The sequence below is a fragment of the Mauremys reevesii genome, linkage group 16 (genome assembly GCF_016161935.1).
Source record: "Mauremys reevesii isolate NIE-2019 linkage group 16, ASM1616193v1, whole genome shotgun sequence".
Classification (NCBI taxonomy): Eukaryota; Metazoa; Chordata; order Testudines; family Geoemydidae; genus Mauremys; species Mauremys reevesii.
Window position 1 is genome coordinate 19,868,512 of NC_052638.1, and position 22,162 is coordinate 19,890,673.

Here is a 22,162-nt window from a genome sequence, read left to right on the forward strand (position 1 = left end):
TTTTTAATAAGGAAGTTTGCATCAGATGTAAGCAACAAACTTTTACATATGGAGTAGATGGGTGGTAAAAGCTAAGGACAGATGGAGGATGTCTGATAAAGCAGTTCTGTTTTTGTACTAAAATGTTGACTTCATTTTGAGAATGCAGAACAGTAGTGGCTACTCATAGACTAATGAAAAAAGGATTCACATGAACTCCAGCTGCAAGCATGGGATCAGTGCTTAAATTGTAAAAGCTGGGCATTTCCTGATTACTGTATTTGTACATCACATGGAACTGCACGCCCATCAAAACACCACCCCATGACACAATGCTTTTCCTGTTGAATAGCTCATTCAGTATACACCTTCCTCCCACCTAGAAGATCAGTGGCAAAATATATTGATTGCTATTTTTGGTAGCCCTTGCTTGCAAACAAAACACAAGAAAATGATGTTAAATCACATCTATTTACAAGCTTTTATTCACTAGAAGTAGGAGAGGTAACAAGCACTAACTGTACCCCTACATATTGCTACAATGTTAATGGAAAGTCCTCTTTAATGGTGTAGAAAGGAGCCATTAGATGGCATCAAGGCCTGATTCATAACAAATGACTCACAGACATACTCTCAGAGAACCTTGTGTCTTTTTGCATCGGCATTATCCCAGGTACTTTATATTTCAAAGAAAAGCAGTCTCCCTCTCTCCTACCACCCCTTGGTTTCTTTTCTCCCCTCTTTTCACCTCCACATTTCAGTCTCATAGTATTCATTACATAAATCTGTAATTATTTTTTTATATATAATTAAAGCATCTTTGAGACAGTTTGCAGGAAAAAGTTATATGGTACCATTTTATTTTGTGTGTCCCCAATTCTTTAATTGGATCCTTTTGGACTCAGCCCTTTCCTGGCACACAGCCCACTGAAGGCACCACACAGGTGCAGGGGTTCACTTGTGAACCTTCTATTGTGGAACCAGGGCTTACTTACATAAAGGACTTTGTAGAAACAAACTGTGCATGCAGAAAAACTTAAATTTTTAATAGATGCAAACCCTACACTGAAACACAAAACAGCTATAGTAAAACTTAATAAAAGCTGGGACAATTCAAAGGCAAAATTACAAACATTTCAGTCTTAATTCATCCTGTTGTGTACAAGCATTCCAGCACATCCTGATCCTAACATTACACACACAATCCTGCAAGAGTAGTCAGAAGAGTTAAGAAGGGAGGGATAAATCTGGCTACTGAGTAAGTGAGTGCAACTTACATTGAGTTTAACTGGCACAGAAGGATATATTTGGTCCTTAAGTTCTGTATTTCCTTGTTCACTGAAGAATTATCTGAATCTCTTGCTAATACCCCAAAGATAACTTGTTCTTTCCTGATGCAATATACTGGTAGCCAAAGAGTTTTCAATCAATTTATTAAAAAAAATATTGATAGTTAGGCATTTATATCTGCACAGAAAGCTTTATTTCAAAACATGCATTTCTAAGGATAGTATTTTAACAAAGCCCTTATAAAAATATTGATGACCTGAACATTTTAGCTTAAAATTGTGTTACATGCCACTATTATACAAGACTAGTATTTATGTTTTAAAATGGATGAAATGGGAAGTCTAAAATAAAACTGGTAAAACTATGAAGAACTATTGGTAACTAAAGAAAGTTACTCATGTCTTCACTTTAGATAATTATGTAAGCAGAGCACTCATCTGGAAACCTAGCAGGCAGGCAGGAGTCCTACCACCTATTCTCTGTTGAAAAGCATGTTCATTAGCATAGATGCATGCTTCCTTAAGAAGTGTTTGACACCCTCTAGTGGTTCCAGGTTGAATAGCAACACATGACCATTTAAATTGTGTATGTAATGTGCAAAATTTTAACGTTCGTATCACTAGAAACACTTGAATTATTAAATGCAAACTACTGCAGAGCTTTGTATCGATATAAGGAGACAAGTTTTCTCCATCTTCCATCAATGCCTGAGAGATTTTGCAACATGGACAGATGCTAAAAGGTCAGATTTTATCAAACTGTCACAGAAAACACACTTGTCTGTTGCAACCTAAAAAATTGCATCTGTGTTTATATCATCCATGGCTCCCTCTTTTCACTGACTGCTGGATCCACATGTGGCTCCTTCTCCAAGAGAAGGTTTAAAAGAGCCCCTTTAAAGTCAGAAATTCAAATACAATCAAATATGCACTCTTGGAAGCATGTCCATAATAGTTACTTGCCAATTAACTCCTGTGTAGACTTGTATATTTCCTATTTAATGTGCTGCTCCAATGATGTATATAATGAACGAAATAGTTGTGTTCGTCTTTAAAGGTCATGCAAATAATGTCGGCAAACAGCATAAATGTCAGACCATTTTACTGACATGTTTTCTAAAAAGAAATAGAACTCAGTTTGCTGCACAGCAATTACTGCACAAACAGTACAGAAAACAGCCTTGGGGAAAGGAGGTGCAGTTATTAGTCATCTCCAACCAAAAGTTGTCCACACATTAAAACATACACAACAGTGCCTTTTAAATATATTCTCTTCTGAATTTCCAGAAGCTATGTATATTTTCACCAGGAAATACCATTCCAGTATGTTTTTTCACATTTCATCAGAGCAAAGTGAAAGGACTAAAATAATGAAAACAGGCAATGCTTCTAAACCAAAGAAAAAATGTAATATTGTCAAAAGTTGTTAAGAAGATAGAGAAGATTCTTGCTCCTCCCAAAAAAGTGTGAAAAATAAGTTCTTCTGGATATGTCAAGCTCAAATGCATCACTGAATAAAGTTCTGTCTTTTGAAAAGGAAGAGCAGAACACTGATGAGTATGAAGATACTGCCAACAAGATATTTTCAATGCACTCAACATCACTGCAACATAGCTGCAGTAACCCAATTTCAGTCCTTCCATCAAGGCTTCAGCACCAACTTCACTGGACAATGTGTGTGCTTTTCTATGTTTGTGTAAGAAACCGTTACTTACTGTAACTGCTGTTCAAGTTGTGATTCAGACATAAAATCCATTTAGATGTGTGCGCACTCAACGCACCAAAGCTGAAGACTTTTGCCTAGCAGTACGGGTGGTGTTCGCACCTCATGGCTGTGGTCCCTCCCCTGGCTACAAGAGGCTGCACCTTTAGTTCCAAAAGCCCATGAGAGGAGACTCCGATGCAGAGGGGATGGAGGGTGGGTTGTGGAATACAGGTCTGGATTACATCTCAAAGAACGACAGTTACAAAAGTAACCGTTTCTTCTTCTTCAAGTAGATGCAGACATATATTCCATGTACATGACTCATGAACAGTACCCCAGTCCAGAGGCGGGGCTTGCAGTCTACTGAAATAAGGATCACAAGACCTCCTTCCGGGGCCTGTGTCCACTCTCGAAGATGTGGTAATAGCATAGTGGTCCATAAATATACGTAAGAATGACGACGTGACTGTCCTGCAAATATAAGTATGGAAATTTCACTGATGATCAATCACTTTTGATGTTGCTTGTGCTCTCATGGAGTGAGCCTGTACCTGCTGAGGAGGCACAGCCAAAGCTATCTCATTATTAATCTAGAGATAGTCTATGCACAGACCGCTGCTCCTTCATGGGGTCCACATACGACATGAACAAGCCAGGCAAAGCACAAAACTGTTTAGTCCTGTCTAGACAAAAGGCTAGACATCACTTGACATCCAGACTACGAAGGTGCTGTACTTTCAGAGAGAAGTATGGCTTAGAGAAAAGATACAGGTAAATCTATCACCTGATTCAGATGAAACTAAGAGAACACCTTAGATAAAACATTTGTGTGTGGTCACAGCATTACCTTGTCCTTTGAAAACTGAATGCAAGGCAGCTCAGCCATTAGAGCCTGCAACTCTCACTCTTCTTCCAAAGTTATGGCTATCAGGAACACGATTTTCTGAGACAAAAGGGGCGGTGGACAGGGTGCAAGGGGCTCGACTGGAGGACCCATCAGAGCTGCCAAAACCATGTTTAGGTTCCACACGGGAACTGGTTCACAGACCAGAGGATATAAGTGGAAGAGCCCCTTCAGAAATCTCATCACCATGGTACTGGAAAAAAATGACTTCCCTTGAATCAGGAGATGCATTGCCGATATTGCTGCCAAATGCACTCTCAGAGAACTGAGCACAAGGCCCGACTTCTGAAGACGTAACAGGTACTCCAAGATGTCCTGGATGGAAGCCTCTGTTGATTGGCCTGTTGGCCAACGAACACACAGAGAATCTCTTCCATTTTACTAAGTAGGCCATCCTAGTGAAGGACTTCCTACTATTGAGAAGGACTTATAGGACGGCCACTGAGCAGTCATGCTGTGAAGTACAGGGAGCTGACTGCAGGATGGAGGGCACGGCTGTGGTCCTGTGTGAGCAGGTCACGATGGAGAGGAAGCGGTATGGGAGGCTGAACCGACAGAGCAAGGAAGTCCGAGAATCAGCACTGTTTCGGCCATACTGGAGCAGTGAGGATGATCTTGGCCCAATCCGCCTTGAGCTTGAGGATGACCTGCAGAATGATCGGAATGGGGGGGAAGTGTACAGAAAATCCAGCTGACATCTGCAATGGAAAGACCCCCCCAGTAGCACAATAGGTGACACTTTCTATTTTGTTATGGGACACATAACCTCCATATTGGTGCACATAACTTCCATGTGGTGGGGGTGGGGCCAAGGGATTCGGCGTGTGGGAGGGGGCTCAGGGCTAGGGCAAAGGGTTGGGGTGCAGGAGGGTGAGGGTGCAGGCTCTGGGGTGGGGCTGGGGATGAGAGGTTTCGGGTGCAGACTGCCCAGGGGCTATGGTGAGGAGAGAGGACTCCCCCCAACAGCACCTGGCCGGGGGTGGGGGGGGAAGAGGTGCCTCTCCCCCACCTGCAGCAGGGCCGGGGATGGGGCTGCGGCAGAGGCGCCTCTACCCCCAGCCTGTCCAGGCTGGGCTGGGGCTGAGGGAGGGACGCCTCTTACCCAGCTGCGGCAGATCTGGGTCTGGGTTGGGTTGGGGCCATGGGCGAGATGTCTATCCCCCAGCCGCAGCAGGTCCAGGCCGGGGCTGGGGCTGAGGGAGGGGCGCCTCTCCCCAAGCCATGTCAGATCTGGGTCTGGGCTGGGTTGGGAACATGGGTGAGACCTCTGTCCCAGCTGCGGCAGATCTGGATCTGGGCTGGGTTGGGGACGTGGGCAAGACGTCTCTCCCAAGCTGCAGCAGGTCTGGGCCGGGGCTGGGGCCGAGGGACGGCACCTCTCACCCGGCTGCTGCAGGTCCAGGGCTGAGGGAGAGGCATCTCTCTGCACCGCAACCCTGAGCACCTGCCCGGCACTTACTAGGCTGTTGCACGGCTGCGCAGCTTAGAGGGAACTTAGGCTCCCCATTGCAAAGATGACCCCGAGAACATTCTCTTTCCATGCTCCTGAGTCTGCTGCTTAAACATTTTACAAATTGAACAGTGCTGTGTACGGCGGGCTTTGCCAAGACACAGCAAGCATGCGTGAGGGGGGGTCGCTGTTGGGGATCACCCCTCCACATGAAGGACAGTGTTTAAACCCTGATGAGGGCATCACCAGGAAACATTAAGTATCAACTAACACTATTCTAACTACTAACACTAACCACATACAATAAACTAGGCTAAGATGAAATGCGAGGTGGTGATACTACAACCACACAGCTCCAACTCCAGCCCAACTGAGTGGGGGTTGAGCAGCACCGCTTCATATAGCTAGGGGAGGGGACACAGCCACAAGTGCCACCCCTCCACGGGTACTTCTAGGCAAAAGTCTCTGGCATGCTGGGCACACACACCCCTAAGTGGAGAAGACATCTGCATCTACTCGAAGAATAAAAATGTTTATGAAGTAAATCACATGGCGTTCATTTGGCATCTTGTTTAGTAAAATCTTTGTGGTCTTTTTAGTGGAGCAAATCAGAGCCGCCCTGTAAAAATTGTTATGCCCGTGCAGGAGTTTGTCTACTGCAGTTCAGTTCCAGCATGCACAGAGATGGGAGATGAGAGAGGGCTGAACTTAACAATAAACAGTATTATGTCTACCTCCCCCTTTTCCTTTTTAATTCCCTCCTATAATAATGCCGGATGACCGCCCCCACAAACTACCACCCTTATGAAAAAGCTTTCTGGTATAGCAGGAATAGGACATATTAAGGAATAACCTTTGTTGATAATTTGATCTACCGTTAATTTTGTATTTTCACTCCTTAGGAATGCTCCGAAGCCACTACACTCTTGTTATCATTATATCAGAACTGTCTTTTTTTCATATTGTTTTTGACATATGTTGATCCCAGACAATCACAAACTCCTGAACTCTATCCACTATTCTTAAATTTTGAAAGAGTTACATACTATATGAGCCCTACTAATAAAGAACAACAGAAGCAGGTACAGATGACAAGCCCAGTCAGCCTTAACACTGAATGTCCTCAATTATTGTTTAATTTTTATCCTGTTGAGTGGGTGCCACAACCCATGTTAAACCCTCTCTTAATAAAAAGATCAGTGACAAAATGATGGGAAACCACCACTAGCAGCTAACGGAGGTGTGGGGGGGAATTACCAGTATGAAACAAAGATAAAATTACCTGTGACCTCGAATGTCAGACTGATCACATACTCCCCCTAAGGCAATCCTATGGAACTCTCGGCCCAGGGTTTTTGCAACAGATCTTCCCACGCTAGTTTTACCGACTCCAGGGGGGCCCACAAAACAAAGGATGGGTCCCTTTAGGTTGTTTTTAAGTTGTCTGACAGCTAAGTACTCCAAAACTCTCTTCTTCAACTTCTCCATGGCATAATGGTCATTGTCCAGAAGAATTCTAGCTGCACGGATATCCAAACGATCTGTCAAGCACCAAAATAAGGAGATCAGCATAATTTCCCTTTAAAGATTAAACCATTGTTTCTGAAATGCAATTGATAAAATTTGCCTACTATTGTAAATGGCCACATTTCAGACTCTTTTTCTGAGAAAAAACGGTTACTCACCTTTTCTGTAACCAATGTCGTTCTTCGAGATGTGTTGCTCATATCTATTCCAGTTAGGTGTGTGCGCACGGCGTGCACGGCTGTCGGAAACTTTTTCCCTAGCAGCTACCCGTGGGGCTGGCTGTGCAGCCCCCTGGAGTGGGGCCGATATGGTGCTCTATGTATGACCCTGCAAGCCCGACCCCCCCGTTCAGGTCCCTCTTGCCGGCTACTCCAACAGAGGGGAAGGTGGGGGGGAATGGAATAGATATGAGCAACACACCTCGAAGAACAAGTTACAGAAAAGGTGAGTAACTGTTTTTTTCTTCGAGTGATTGCTCATATCAATTCCAGTTAGGTTACTCCTAAGCCTTACCTTGGAGGTGGGTTTGGAGTCAAGATATTGCAGACTGAAGAATCGCCCTGCTGAAGGCTATATCATCACGAGATTGGTGGATGATGGCGTAGTGCAACATGAAGGTGTGCACTGAGGCCCATGTGGCAGCCCTGCACCTTTCCTGGAGGGGTACGTGCGCCAGGAAGGCTGCTGACGAGGGCTCGTGGAATGAGCCCTACAGCAGATGGAGGGACATTTGCCAGGTTATAACAAGTGCGGATACACGCGGTGATCAATGAAGGTATTCTCTGGGAGGAAACCGGTGCACCTTTCATTCGTTCCAGTTGTTCGTTGCCATCGCGGGTTGTCTTGCGGAATGGCTTTGTCCGGTCTATGTAGAAAGCGAGCGCTTTTCTGACATCCAGTGAATGCAGCTGCTGCTCTCGAAGGTCGGCATGTGGTTTTGGGTAGAAAACCAGCAGGAAAATGTCCTGGCTGACATGGAAATGGGATACAACTTTTGATAGGAAAGCTGGATGAGGCCTCAGCTGAACTTTATCCTTATGGAAAATGGTATAAGGCAATTCACACGTGAGAGCCCATAGCTTGGAAACCTGTCATGCTGAGGTAATGGCCACTAGGAAGGTGACCTTCCAGGAGAGGAGAGGAGTGAGCAAGAAGCCAGCGTCTCAAAAGGGGGACCCATAGATGGGAAGGACCAAGTTAAGGTCCCAGGCTGGCACAGGCAGCATCGGAGGATGGATTTTTTCCAGGCCTTTCAGGAAGCATCCCATGATGAGGTGTGCGAACACGGAATGCCTGACCACACCCGGGTGGAATGCCGAAATAGCCGCGAGGTGAACCTTAAGCGAGACGAAAGCTAGGTGTTGGTCCTTCAAGTGTACCAGGTTGAACGGGATTGAAGCTTGGAGCAGGAACACCTGCCGTTGAGCGCACCAGGTGGAAAACCTTTTCCATTTTGCTTCATACATAATTCTGGTAGAAGGTTTATGGCTTTCCAGGAGCACCTGTCTTACCAAGTCCGAACAGGCATGCTCAGCCTGGTTCAATCATGGATCCTCCAAGCCATGAGGTGGAGTGACTGAAGGTCCGGGTGTAGGAGACAAACATGGTTCTGTGAGATGAGGTCGGCGGTCAGAGGTAGATGCAGTGGGGCCCAGATCGACAGATCCAAAAGAGTGGGGTACCAACACTGGCGAGGCCAAGCTGGGGCCACCAGTATGACGTCCGCCTTGTCTGAGGACCTTAAGGAGTACCTTGTGGACCAGAGGAAATGGCGGAAAGGCATAATGCAATCGGCTGGACCATGGGATCAGGAAGGCATCCACGATTGAGCCCGGGCTGCGACCCTGGAAGGAGCAGAAGGCTGGGCATTTCCTGTTGTCCGCGAAGCGAACAGATCGATTCGGGGAAACCCTCAGCTGCAGAAAATGGAGTGGATGTCTGGACAAATTCATGAGTAAGGAAATGTCTGCTCCTCTTGAATAAGAAGTTGCTCATGAGAGAGGTCCCTGAAGAGGGATGGACAAGGACGGTGGGAGGGCGGGATGGAACAGAAGTGATAGAATATCCCGCCTCTACCATGCGGAGGATCCATCAGTCCGATGTAATAAGGGACCAGGCACGGTAGAAACGGGACAGACGGTTCAGAAAGGGAGGATAACTGACCGGGTTGTGGACTGGTAATCCGTCCTCATGCGTATCTTCAAAATGGGCGCTTAGGGCCCGGGGCGCCCCCCCCCCCCAACTGCTATACTACACTCAACGCTAGAGAGAACTACTAACAATTAACAAAGGTAACTAACTATATACAGAGATAAGAGATAGCTAGGGAGTAGTGGAGTGCAGTTATCCTGAAACTGTGTTACTCAGAAACAAACGAAGATGCAAAAAGCAGGAGGGACCATTCCAGAAGTGACAAATAAATGCCAGAGATCTTCCAGCACTTGCTTTCTACTAGACATGGGCTTGATCTAGGACATCCGTATCCATATACAACTTTCCTCATGTGAAGAGATTGGGACCAAACCGAGGATTTTGTATGGAGCCCACTTCTACTATCTACCTCCAGTGACCTAGTGCTGGAAGCTGTTAAATTCTCTTGAGCAGAGCAGGATTCAGCAGGTTAGACAGAATGCCTCCAATTATTACCAACTTGTTTTAGGATGCATTAGTGATTCAACAATCAGTACTTTGTCCAAAGCCAGTTCTGAGCTAATGGACCACATTGTTAAAGGCTGAAAATGGTGTATTGCAGCTGCCATCTTTTAAGAGAGACAAATTGAAGAGCCTGACCAGTTGTCATCATTAAATCTCACTTTATGTAAGTGTTGAAGTTTTACTCCGGTGTCCTGGCCAAATTCCAGACAGCTGCATTTGAATGGTGCATGAAGGGATTCCTTACATATCGCATACCTATTTCACAGTAATGCGTTAACATTTATAAAGTACTAAGTTCCTTGGACAAAAGCTGCCACGTAAGTATTACTATTGGCATGAAAAGCAAAGAGGAAGCAACTGGAGAAAAAGCCAGAGATAATATCTTCTGATAAAGTGCAGCTTTGCCACAGAAAGTGTTTTGACTGTAGGCAAATAAATAACGTGTCAGTCCCAAGATACTATATGTCCCACATATTCCCTTATGATGAAAATATTTTACATTTAAAATGCATACACATTCTCTTTAAGAACCACGCAATATTTTCTTAAAAAGCCACCACAGTATTGAGCCACCGAGGGGGCAAAAATACAAGTATAATTGTATTTCTCAGGTTTCTAATACATTACTGTGAATGTGTTACAGTGCATATAGGCACAGGATGTATGTGTACATACAGTACACAGCATGCCTGTGATTGCAAAGCCAGCACATTTGTCCAAGGTGACAAGATTCAAATCATCTTCAGCATGGTGTCATTTTGGAAAGTAGAGATGTAACAGATGTAGTTAAACATTCCACCAAGAGAACTGAGAGACTCCTGTGGTTCAGATTGTAAATAAAATTTCAAACACAGCATGCTTTGAAAACATTTATATTCCCAGGCAGATATTAAATATGAAAAAAATCAGAGTACTGTTTAGTAACATCCATAATGCAGTGAGATGTAGGGCTGTGTAGTGCCAAAGTAAATGCAAGTTGATCATGGTAGCTGAAAGAAACTTGCTAAGTATTTTTTTCAGTTTAGTTTTAGACCCACAAGTTTTTATTTAGAATGATAAAAATCTTTATATTGCAACTGAAATTGTCCTTTTCTAGTTTTCAGTTGCCTAACTTTCAGTCACTCTGTATTTAAAAACTAGATGAAATCACTACAAAGAAGAACTTCAACTTATAAATCACTCAGTCATACTAAAATATCCATTTTGGGCACTAGCCACATCAGTGTCATCAGCCCAACCTTGTGAATGCATTAGCTCAGGGGTAGGCAACTTATGGCACGGGTGCCGAAGGCGGCACGCAAGCTGATTTTCAGTGGCACTCACAGTGCCTGGATCCTGGCCACCGGTCCGGGGGGCTCTGCATTTTATTTAATTTTAAATGATGCTTCTTAAACATTTTAAAAACCTTATTTACTTTACATACAACAATAGTTTAGTTATATATTATAGACTTATAGAAAGAGACCTTCTAAGAACGTTAAAATGTATTATTGGCACGCGAAACCTTAAATTAGAGTGAATGAATGAAGACTCGGCACACCACTTCTGAAAGGTTGCTGACCCCTGCATTAGCTGAAAGCTGCTGTAGAATCAGCAAATGGAGCACAGAACTCTAACCTACTAAAACATTTATTAGTAGAAATACTCTAGTCTATATTCAGCTGAGCAAATCCAAGCAAACTCTCAAGACTTCAGAAGATCAGAACATAAGAACCATACTTGGTCAGACGAATGGTCCATCTAGCCCAATATTCTGTCTTCCAACTGTGGTCAGTGCCAGATGTTTCAGAGGGAATGAACAATTTACTGAGTGATCCACAACCCCTGTGCACTTTTACAGATTTACTGTATGCTCCCTTTTTCCAAATGTAGACTGAAAATGTAATATTTGCTCAACACAGACTATTAATTTTAAAGTGCCTTGATCCAAAACAGACTCTGAGAGGCTGACCTTTAAGGCTATGTCCACACTACGAGCTAGAGATGTGATTCCTATTCTCGTGTACAAATGCTCAAACTCTCTCTCTCTCATCGAGCTAGTACAGTTATAAACAACAGTATGGCAATGGTGGTATGGATAGCAGCAGCAGAGGCATGGCTTACCCATACTGAGTATGTACCCACCAGATTCAGGCAGGTCTGCATTCAGCACATGCCTCCACTGCTGCTGCCAGTGGTACCACGGCTAAACTATACTCATGCTAATGTAACTATCTGTACACAAGCAGGGGACTCATACCCCTAGCTCACAGTGTAGACGTGGCCTTTGCACTGTAGTCTCAAACTACTAGAATAAACTAACTGTTCCACTTTAACAGGCATCAGCAATGTCTAGGTTTTAGAAACTTTTGATCTCTTAACTAACACTGTCAACGCAAAAAAAGCTGAATGATTTTTTGATGTTTTAACTCTGAACAGTTGACCCAACAGTTTCTGCCTACACTGGTGCTACCATGTTTAACAGCATGTAAATTAGCATGTTTTGTAACATGGTTCACCTAAGGTATGAGTGACCCACATTCTGCTGTTTATACCATACAGAACATGTCCTGGAGTAAGACTGTCAACTGTTCTCCTATTGGAACCCTGATGAAAACAAGATATACATTTCATGGAGCTCTCTCTGTAACCAAATATTTAAATAAAAATTCAGCAAGGAAACAGATTTCTTTGTCAAGCTTCTGTGAGGTTCCTACAGAAATGTGGAAACAAAATTACTTTACAAAACAGTGGAAACTACCTTGTCAAGCTTCATTTGAATCAGTGGCTCTCAATCTTTCCAGACTACTGTATCCCATTCAGAAGTCTGATTTGTCCTGCATACCTCCAAGTTTCACCTTATTTAATAACTACTTGCTTACAAAATCAGACATAAAATAACGGAAGCGTCACAGCACACTATTACTGAAAAATTACTTATTCTCATTTTTACCATATCATTATAAATAAATCAATATGAATATAAATATTGTACTTACATTTCAGTGTATAGTATATAGAGCAGTATAAACAAATCACTGTCTGTATGAAAGTTTAGTTTGTACTGACTTTGCTAGTGTTTTTTATGTAGCCTGTTGTAAAACAGGACAAATATCTAGATGAGTTGATGTACCCCCTGGAAGACCCCTGCGTACCCCCAGGAGCACACGTATCCCTGGTTGAGAATCAGTGATTTAAGTAACAGACCTATTTCCTCAGCTGTTTGCATATCTTCAGTGATGCTTAAAGCAACAAGGAGACACACAAGGCAAAACCACATTGGCTTCAGTGACCTGTTCTTCATAAAGATGTCATCTGGTCTAAAGTTTTGTTGCTGTTTTGTTTTTTATTTATTTATTTATTTTTTTAAGGGAAATGAGAGTGCCAAATGCAAACTTATTAAACATGCAGAACAGAATATGCTGTGAATTTCTAAGAGAATATCAACAATAATCACTTTAAAAACATTAACCTATGGGCTTTAATGACTTTACAATGTGAAAAATCTAAGGAAAAAAATACATGACACTAATAAAATAAGAAAAATTAGGCAGCGATTAGATCAAATCTTTTCGCTCAGTGATCCTCTAATCATAATTTTTCTGATGTACACATGAGTTACATTTCATAGCCACTTGATTTGTTTTACCGGGTTAAGAATAATTTATTTTAAAAACCAAATTACCACACTAAGGGTATTTCTGCTATCAGACCACGCAACAAGAATTTACAAGACAGACCCAGTTATGTACCACAGTATTTAATTGCCAGATACTTTTCCTGGAATTTCTCTATGACAGATAATCGGCACCAAAGAAGGTCTAACAGGCATTTACCTTTTGTACTTTTGTTCCATGGAAGTTCCACCATTAGTTCCAAATAATTTCTGGTCAAGGCATATTCTGGCATTGATTGAGGCATTTTCTTTAACCTGAAAGTACATATATTTAGTAGATGTGTATCAAGGAGATAGTAAGTTTGAGCTGAGAGTTTTTCCTCCTACCACAAAACCTGTATCTGGTACATTGAGGACCACAGCATTCCTATTTACTACACTGAAAATCTTAATGCTAAGAAATGAAGCAGAGTACTGTTGTATGACTTATAAAGATTGTGGGTTTTTTCTGATTTGGGTCTGAACTAGAAAAACCTGAACATTTCAGTTTGGTTCTAACCAAAATTGAAATATTTCACACACACACTCAGAAACTAAACAAACACAAATGTTTTGTGTTTAGATTTCAGCTTTTTTTTTTAAACCTTTTTTGTTTTTTAAATGAATAGCTAAATTTCTAAACAAAACATTGTTTCAAAATGCTTTATTTAAAAATGATCAAAATTAATTATTTTGACTTTTTTTTAGTCAAAGCTATTTGTCAAATTCCACCTGAATTTGCAAATAGTTATGATGCCCCAAGAAATGTATTTTCTGACAAATTTAATATTTACCAAAAAAATTTCACCTAGACCTACTGTGAGTCATGCATGAAAACAGCACCTTTGTATAACTAGCACAAACAAGCAGAGGCTCTCCCTCATATTTACACTGATGAGAAATCTCAAAAAATTATATATATATATATATATATATATATATATATATATATATATATATAAAACCAGATGTGCCACATTGCTGTAAGTGTCAAAAATGTTTCTCGTGTTTATGCACCATATGTGCCCAATAGTAATGTACCTCCCTGAGCCAAGACTGGGCAGTAGTACTATCACCAGATACTCGTTTGTCTCTGTTTTTCAAGACCTCACTAACATATACCCATCCTGAATCTGTTTTTCAATATCTGCAGTGATGGAGCCTTGGTCATCCTTCTTGGCATCTATTCCACTGCACATCTTTGAAAAAAATAACTCTCACCTGAAGCTAGTTCAAAATTTTCTATTATTAGCTGTGTGCAGTTGCAACTTAGTAGCTGTGCCTCTAAGGGTATGTCCATACTTACGGCCGGGTCGACGGGTAGCGTTCGACTTCTCAGAGTTCGAACTATTGCGTCTAATGTAGACGCGATAGTTCGAACTCCGAACGCGCTCCCGTCGACTCCGGAACTCCACCACCGCGAACAGCGGTGGCGGAGTCGACAGGGGAGTCGCGGACTTCGATCCCGCGGCGTCTGGACAGGTAAGAAGTTCGAACTAAGGTAGTTCGACTTCAGCTACGCTATTTGCGTAGCTGAAGTCGCATACCTTAGTTCGACCCCCCCACCCTAGTGTAGACCAGGCCTATGTAACTGACTGTGAGCCAAAAATTAGGTAGTCAGATGTCACCAGAAAGAATTGTGGGCAAAATACCTAAGTTGGAGTGTTCAAAAATGTAGGTGCAAAAAAGGGGCAGAGAATCAGCCCTTTAGAAATGTATCCCTAAAGGTTTCCCTCCTTATTTCTACCTTAATGGATTTTTATTTATGTATCATTTTTAGCTATACCAGGAGTAGGCAACCTATGGCATGTGTGCCGAAGGCGGCACGCAAGCTGATTTTCAGTGGCGCTCATACTGCCCGAGTCCTCGCCACCGGTCCGCGGAGATCTGCATTTTAATTTATTTTTAAATGAAGATTCTTAAACATTTTAAAAACCTTATTTACTTTACATTCAACAATAGTTTAGTTATATATTATAGACTTATAGAAAGAGACCTTCTAAAAACATTAAAATGTATTACTGGCACACAAAACCTTAAATTAGAGTGAATAAATGAAGACTCAGCACAGCACTTCTGAAAGGTTGCCGACCCCTGATCTATACCCTTACTGAAATCCTAGCAGGCTGTTATCCACTGCATTTTATCTACTAATTAATTTAGAAACCTCAAATTTGATTGTAATTTCCTACTTTAATAAAGAGAAATAGATGCCCAGAAGCCAAAAGTGTTCCTAGCGCAGTGTTTTACAAAGTTCGGGTCACGACCCAGTACTGGGCCATGGCATATAAGGCACTGGGTTGCCTTGCTCAGCAATCAGGGACCCTCTGGTCAGCACCGCCAACTAGGACGTTAAAAGTCCTGTCGGCGGTGCTGCCCAGCTAAGGCAGGATAGTGTCTTCTTGTTCCAACAACACACTGCACCCCAGAAGTGGCCAGCAGCGGGTCCAGTTTCTAGGCAGTGGATCCCATGGAGCTCCACATGCTGCCCCTGCCCCAAGCACCGGCTCTGCACTCACTGGCCTGTGGGCAAGAGCCACACAGAGCCGCTTGCACGCCTCTGCTGCTGGCCGCTTCCAGGGCACAACGTGGTCCGCGATGCCAGGACAGACAGGAAACCTGTCTCTGCACCCTGACTGTGCTGCTGACTGGGAGCCGCCGGAGGTAAGTCCGTGACCCAATCCCCTGCCCCAGCCCTGAGCCCTCCCACACCCCAAACCCCTCATCCCCAGCTCCATTGGCTCACGGGCATCAATAATTTTCTTCAACTGGGTCTCCAGAAAAAAAGTTGGAAAACCACTGCCCTAGTGGATAGAGCACTGGACTGGGACTCAGGAGACCTGGATTCCAATCCCAGATTGTTCACTGGCCTGCTAGGTGACCTTGGGTAAGTCACTTCACCTCTCCTTGTCTCCACTATAAAAGGAGGATAATGAAGTTTGCCTTCATTGTAAAGTAGTGACATCTCCTGATGAAAAGTATTATATATGAGTATTATAGGGCAGGCTAGTGGCATCAGCTATTATTAAGTTTGCCCCAACACTTACAATTACAAGACCCTTTTTTCAATTTAACCAAACTCTTCACAGGTGGCCACATATTAGGTTTTCCTAATTTTCTGGTTGCCCAACGGGAGACCCTGGTGCCTCATTTGCAGAAGTGCAGAGTGCTCGCAACTGATGCCAATGGAAGATGTATAATGCCAACTACTCTAATAAGTCAGGTCCTAGTGTCCCAAATTGTTCAAAATTAGTGGGTATTTTTTACCTTAATGTCTCTGAGGCTCAGCTCCCCAAGTGTAAAATAGGGATAATACCACTCCCTCACATCACAGGGATTTTGTGAAAATAAATTGCACACGCAACCTTTATTCTGGCATTTCCTAACTTCTGAGTGCCCGCTTTGCAACCTGAACAACATGCTATTAACATAGCTTTTTGTGCAATTATTATTTCTATTGACCCATGAAAATATAAGTGCACTTTATTAAAAAACACAAAAACAAAACCTAAGGAAATTAAAGCTTTTGGCCTTTTAGCTAAGAGAATCCCATACATTATTTTCATCAGCATGATTTACTGATAAAGTCCATCCTCCTTATTTTAACGTTTTTGAGACTGTTCCACATCTCTGAATGTTATATAGATTTTTAACAGCACATCACCACAGCCAAGCACTAACATCATCATAAACATAGGTTTAAAGCTTGAGCATGTTATCTGTTTTCCAAACAATGAAGGTTTAGAGAGGCTTTAAGTTTTTAGTGTAAAGTTATACTGATTTTTAATCATCATTTAGGGGCTTTCTTCAGGTTTCCTCTAATTTATAAACACTTTTTAAAAACTATGAAAATGATGAAATTAACACCACAGAAAAACAACTCTGTTCTGCTTGAAATGTAAAACCTACAAAAATATAACCTCTCAAGAGGAAGACAGGCTATAGCAAGAATGGCCAATTGGAAATTTAAAGTCAATTAATAAACTTTGGAAAACCTCACTATTACAGAGATTTTATGACCTACCTTTTTATTTCTTTTACACAAACTTTAAGAGCTTGCTCTGGCATACTGGATGTTTTAATTTTCTTTTCTAGCATGACAATGTCATCATGATCTTCATCCTCCTCTTCATCTTCTGCAGTACCTGGAACGTGATTGATCCTCCGAATAGGACGAATAGCTACAACCTAAGAAGCGGAAAACAGAAGCATAGAATGGCACACAAATATCTTTTAGAAGATAAACTGTGGTTTAAACTGAAGTTAAGGGCTTGATGCATAATTTACTGGGTGGAGGTTCTTTGGCTTGTTTTACGCTGAAAGTCAGACTAGACAGTTATAATGGTCCCTTCTAGTATTAAAATCTATGACTTTATTAACCTGTTCTAAATATGATCTCATGATTATTAAAGTAAAGAAACATATTTATCTTACGGTACCTGTTTACAAAAATACACTAATTAACCAGCCATACCTACCGGATACTAGAAGACGAGAAAGAAATTTGAAGTGTTATTAATTATACTTTTAAAATCTCTGCATTATAGCCCAGAGTAATAACTGAATAAGACTAATCTTCACAGTGAGTAAATACTTACTTCCTCCCCCCTCAATTCCCATAAAAGTAATTGTTCATCATTAAACATGGTTGTATATATACTAATATATGTGATCAGACTACCATGTTTTGTAAAACTACAGGTCTTAATGCTTGTTTCATTCATGTATAAAACACCCATTTCAGAAGTAACAATTTTATTCTCATACTATTGGACAATAAAGGTCACATTCTGAGAGAGACCTCAACATGAGCTTTAAAACTGTACTAAATTTTTCACTTCTAAAGTTTTAGATAGTGCAAATAGAATTTGCACAAGCAAATTCGGTCATGAAATGATTCTGTTTAAGCCAATTTGTTGTTTGTTTTTTTTTAAATGGATGTCAAATGTGCTTAAAGACTTTGCTTAGGTGCTTTTATATGGTTTACTAAAAATTTAAATAAATAGCCATCTTGTGTAAAATATGGGAGGTGGACGTTTTACACAGGTTATTACCTGGATATGAAAAATTATGGTCACAGAAATTAAATGTGAATGATTGTGGGTTCAATTTTCGATGTCATTTTTGAAAATTAGACCCTATATTTAATTACATTATTCCTCTCTGCCAAACCATGAAGTGCATTTGAGAATCCCATGTTTAAAAGTCCATACCCTTTTATCATCATCCTGTTTGCGTTTTCTGGTTTTTTGAAGCAGCTTCAGGCCTTCAATCTGTCTAACAAGCAATGGTATAGTCTTCTTGAATCGCTCCTCCAGGCTAACAGCATCTAAAATCTAACAGCAGAAAATGAGAGTGAAAATAGTTAACAGTATTTTTCTGTACCATTTAGAGGTTAGTCTATAAGTAATGACAGCACACAGATTTTCTCTGGGTTAATGATGCAATGTTATCAGAGTTCTGAAGTAGACAGTTTGCAAAAAAATATGAAAGCAGTTATTAGTAACAGCAGAGTGGAATATAAGGCTCCTATCTCAGATGTGTGAAATGACTTTAGAGTTTGGTTTATGCTTTGTGTTTGTTGTTAAGAAGGGCACAAAGGCAACTGGAAGCACACAGTGTAAGAGGTGAACAGGGAAAGTTGACAAGGCATAATGTGTATGTTTACACGGCAAATGGGAAAATGCTTCCCAACACACGCGAACATGCATAGCTCTGCTCAAACTAGCATGCGAAAAACAGCAGTGCGGCAGGGACAGCACAGGTGGCAGCTTGAGTTATCCATCCAAAAATAATTCTGCCCAACCCCCTAGGTATGTACTCAGGTGACTAGCCTAAGCCACCACCCAGACTACTGAGGCCACTCTGCTATTTTTAGCACGTTAAGTCGAGTAGAGCTATGTATGTCTGTCTGCCCAAGATGGGAAGCATCCTCCCAGCTGCTGTGTAGACATAAACAATGAAGGCAGAGAAAACCTTCAAAAGAAGAGACAACAGCAGTGTTGCTAGTTAAAATAACTTTGTATTTCATGCCTTATTTTCTTTTTCTGACAGAGAAGTACACTTCCCTCAAGTACCTGCTTTAAGGAAATTCCCAGAGTAAAAGTGGTGAAATTTCTGGGGCACAATTCTACATTACCAAGTTTTAAACACACAACTGAAAAGGTTCAAGGGGTACTATAATTCTAAGGCTAGCATCAAAAGACTTCTACTAATTTACTCCGGCATGGCTACAGAACAAGAAGAAAACTGCTCTTACCCTGCCTCTCTTTTTAATACGCCTCATTAATGAGTGCATATCCAGCAGCAAACCAGTATCAGCAGTCATTTCTCAATTATTAAACCTGGAGGCAGGACCTAGCCCTCTGAGAAAAATCACAAAATGATCTCTTCCTTCGCCAGCAGTCTCACAAACCTCGCCTTCTCTCCTCTGGTTTCTTTTCCAATTGTATTTCTGACTTCATTTTCATTTTGAATTCCAAGTCTGTTCACACTGATCATGTGAATGTTTGGGCACTCCCTCTCTTATTAGGCAAGGAAAGCTTCTTATGGCTTGCTGTCACCCCAAGATGGGACTTGCAATGTTGGCAGGGTTAAAAATGCAGAGATTTACTTATCTGCACAGATTACTAAACAGCTAGGGGTGTGGCAATGAAGCCAACCATGGGACAATTAGGAGTTCCTATCCTCACACTCAGCAATGCCCTAAAATACATGTAATATTCTCCTCCCCTTCCTGCTGGAGCTGGGTCACTAGGAAAGATGGGGCGAGGCTCTCACTGCTCCTACAGGCATACTAAAGCCAAAGGAGTAAAAGTAACATGACTTCTAGTCTGAAACAGGCAGGTGGATTTCTGAAAAGCCACCTTTTCTACAACATCTTGGTGCTGTCTTCTACTCTATGCTTCCCACTGCATTCAGATGGCCAGGAAGCAAGTAATAGACAGCTGTTGGCTACCTCCATCCACTCTACTTGCAATGACAACTGTAGGGAGCAGAACTAAGGACTGCCCTTGCACAAGGACCAGCTGCATTCTGTATTCTCACTTCAGATCAGTAACTGGGCTCCTATTTGGCCTGCCATGAGAGCAGAGAAAGTCTGGCGCTGTCTCACATAGGAGGAGGAACAGCACAATCAGTAACCCAGCTAAACACTAGACCTGAGGCCAACATGGTGTTGATTCATCATCATGACTGTCACATGTCATGCACCCGACAGCCCATGGCAGCACAAGCAAAACCTTGACACTCAGCCCTTCTGTAAAGAGAACACATGCAAATCCACTTTTAGTGGTGGTTTGCAGCTTACCAAGGAGATTCTTCTACATGCCACTCTCTTACTCAACATATTGTGCTCTCTCTTTTTCCTCTCTACCAGCTGCTTTATTGATAGAAACAAATTATTACTGTTAGCACTGACAAGCCAATACAGCTATAGAAAACCTAACTGGGGTCCAGTGCACCAAGAGAACTCTCAATTAAATTCCGATGGCAGAATATTTACATGCAAGGATGAAGCAGAATCTCCAGATGAATTATTTCAAATCCCAGGTTTAATTTGCAGCATGGCAGTTACAAAACAAAAACTTTTTACTTATGAACAGAGCAAACTGGATACAGAAATCACTGAGACCAATAAATATTAAACCTTATGTGCCATTTTCACAGTGTAATTGTATGCCAAAAAATAAAAGCAGTTAGAAAATGGGCATAAATCTAAGAGTCCCCGATGCTCCAGTAGTCTAATCTTCCACAAGTAACTACAAAAGTAACAGGGGTAATTGACCAAAATGCATTAACACAAACAATGGTACAACAGTCACCGTTGAACTCAGTTTGCCAACTCAATAGTTTTGAATAATGTGGAAATATTTTTTAAAATACAGTCACACAGGTGCAATGAAGACAATTACTTTTTTTTAGCACAATATTAGTACTTTATAATTTCTAGAGATGAGTGATTCTGAAGTTATCTAATACTGGATTGAAATGTAAGTGCTAAACCCTTGGTTCCCCTGGAAGTTTAAGGCAGAAGCATACAGTACCTGCAGCTTTTCTTGGTTGCTTGTGCGTATGATTGACGTTAGTACATCTGGTAAAGCTTCTCTAGGCAGATTGTCTAAAAGACGTCTCAGCTTAGCAACTGCAGGGACAGACATATCCAACATTTCAACCAGCTGTAAGGAGGAAACAAGGAAGTGAGAACAATTTACAGTATTCCCTGGTGTTTCTTTCTGATGTGAAAAAACAGTTGTCCAGATATTATCAGTAAGGTGAACAGCCACAAACTGAGAAATAATTGAGTCTTTGAAAGGAAAAGATTTCTATTTGCATAGCCAAACAGCACTTCTAACAGTCAGCAAAAAGAACTAAGAGGCATTAAGTTAACCCCATCTCCCAGGACTGTCAAAACTTCAGTTTCTTCGCTTGTTTGTTTGAGATAGACGCTAAATATTATTAAAGTTCTTAGTGCTTTCTTCAACCTCTTTCATTCAGTGTTAGAAAGGAAGAAAGAACAAAAACTCTCCCATTCACACTGTACAAGATCTTTTTGATCCCATAAAATGTGATTAGAACAGTTATGATACTTTCTCTGACATCTCAGATTTGTGCATCCCTGGACAAAATAATTTCTATATTAGTTGTTTTTTTGTTTGATTTTTGTTTTGTTTTTTATGGTTAAGGGGCAGTACCTTAAACAGACTTTTAATAATATTCTTGTTACAAATAGAACAATTTAAAGTTTACCCTGATACATGACAATAGTCAAGTTTGTTCCTTCAGAATATTATATTAAGGTGCATTTAAGATTTATATATCTCTGAGTATCTCATTTTTGGGATAAGCAAAACACTTTAGACCCCGGCGCTCCTAGTGCAACCTAAAAACACGTTAAACACTGGTGCTCCTAATGCAACCTTCAGGAAGTCGTTGCAAGCTGGGGGAGAAGTTAAGCTAAGTCTGGTATCTTCTATTTAGTCTTTCCAATTTATTTATTTTTCTTTCAACAAACCTACTC

At 41.5% G+C, this 22,162-nt stretch overlaps 1 protein-coding gene across 12 annotated transcripts in view; it reads right to left on the reverse strand.

The window, feature by feature from the left end:
• The window catches only part of LONP2 (lon peptidase 2, peroxisomal), a 163,666-nt gene that overhangs the window by 61,138 nt on the left and 80,366 nt on the right, over positions 1 to 22,162 (reverse strand). For all 12 annotated transcript variants that reach the window (XM_039503745.1, XM_039503742.1, XM_039503743.1 and 9 more), the window contains 5 exons: positions 21,189 to 21,320; positions 18,357 to 18,479; positions 17,168 to 17,331; positions 13,325 to 13,419; positions 6,610 to 6,868 (listed from right to left, as the gene is read on the reverse strand). In XM_039503745.1, coding sequence (XP_039359679.1) covers positions 6,610 to 6,868; positions 13,325 to 13,419; positions 17,168 to 17,331; positions 18,357 to 18,479; positions 21,189 to 21,320 — 773 coding nt within the window. The remainder of the gene's footprint in view (positions 1 to 6,609; positions 6,869 to 13,324; positions 13,420 to 17,167; positions 17,332 to 18,356; positions 18,480 to 21,188; positions 21,321 to 22,162) is intronic.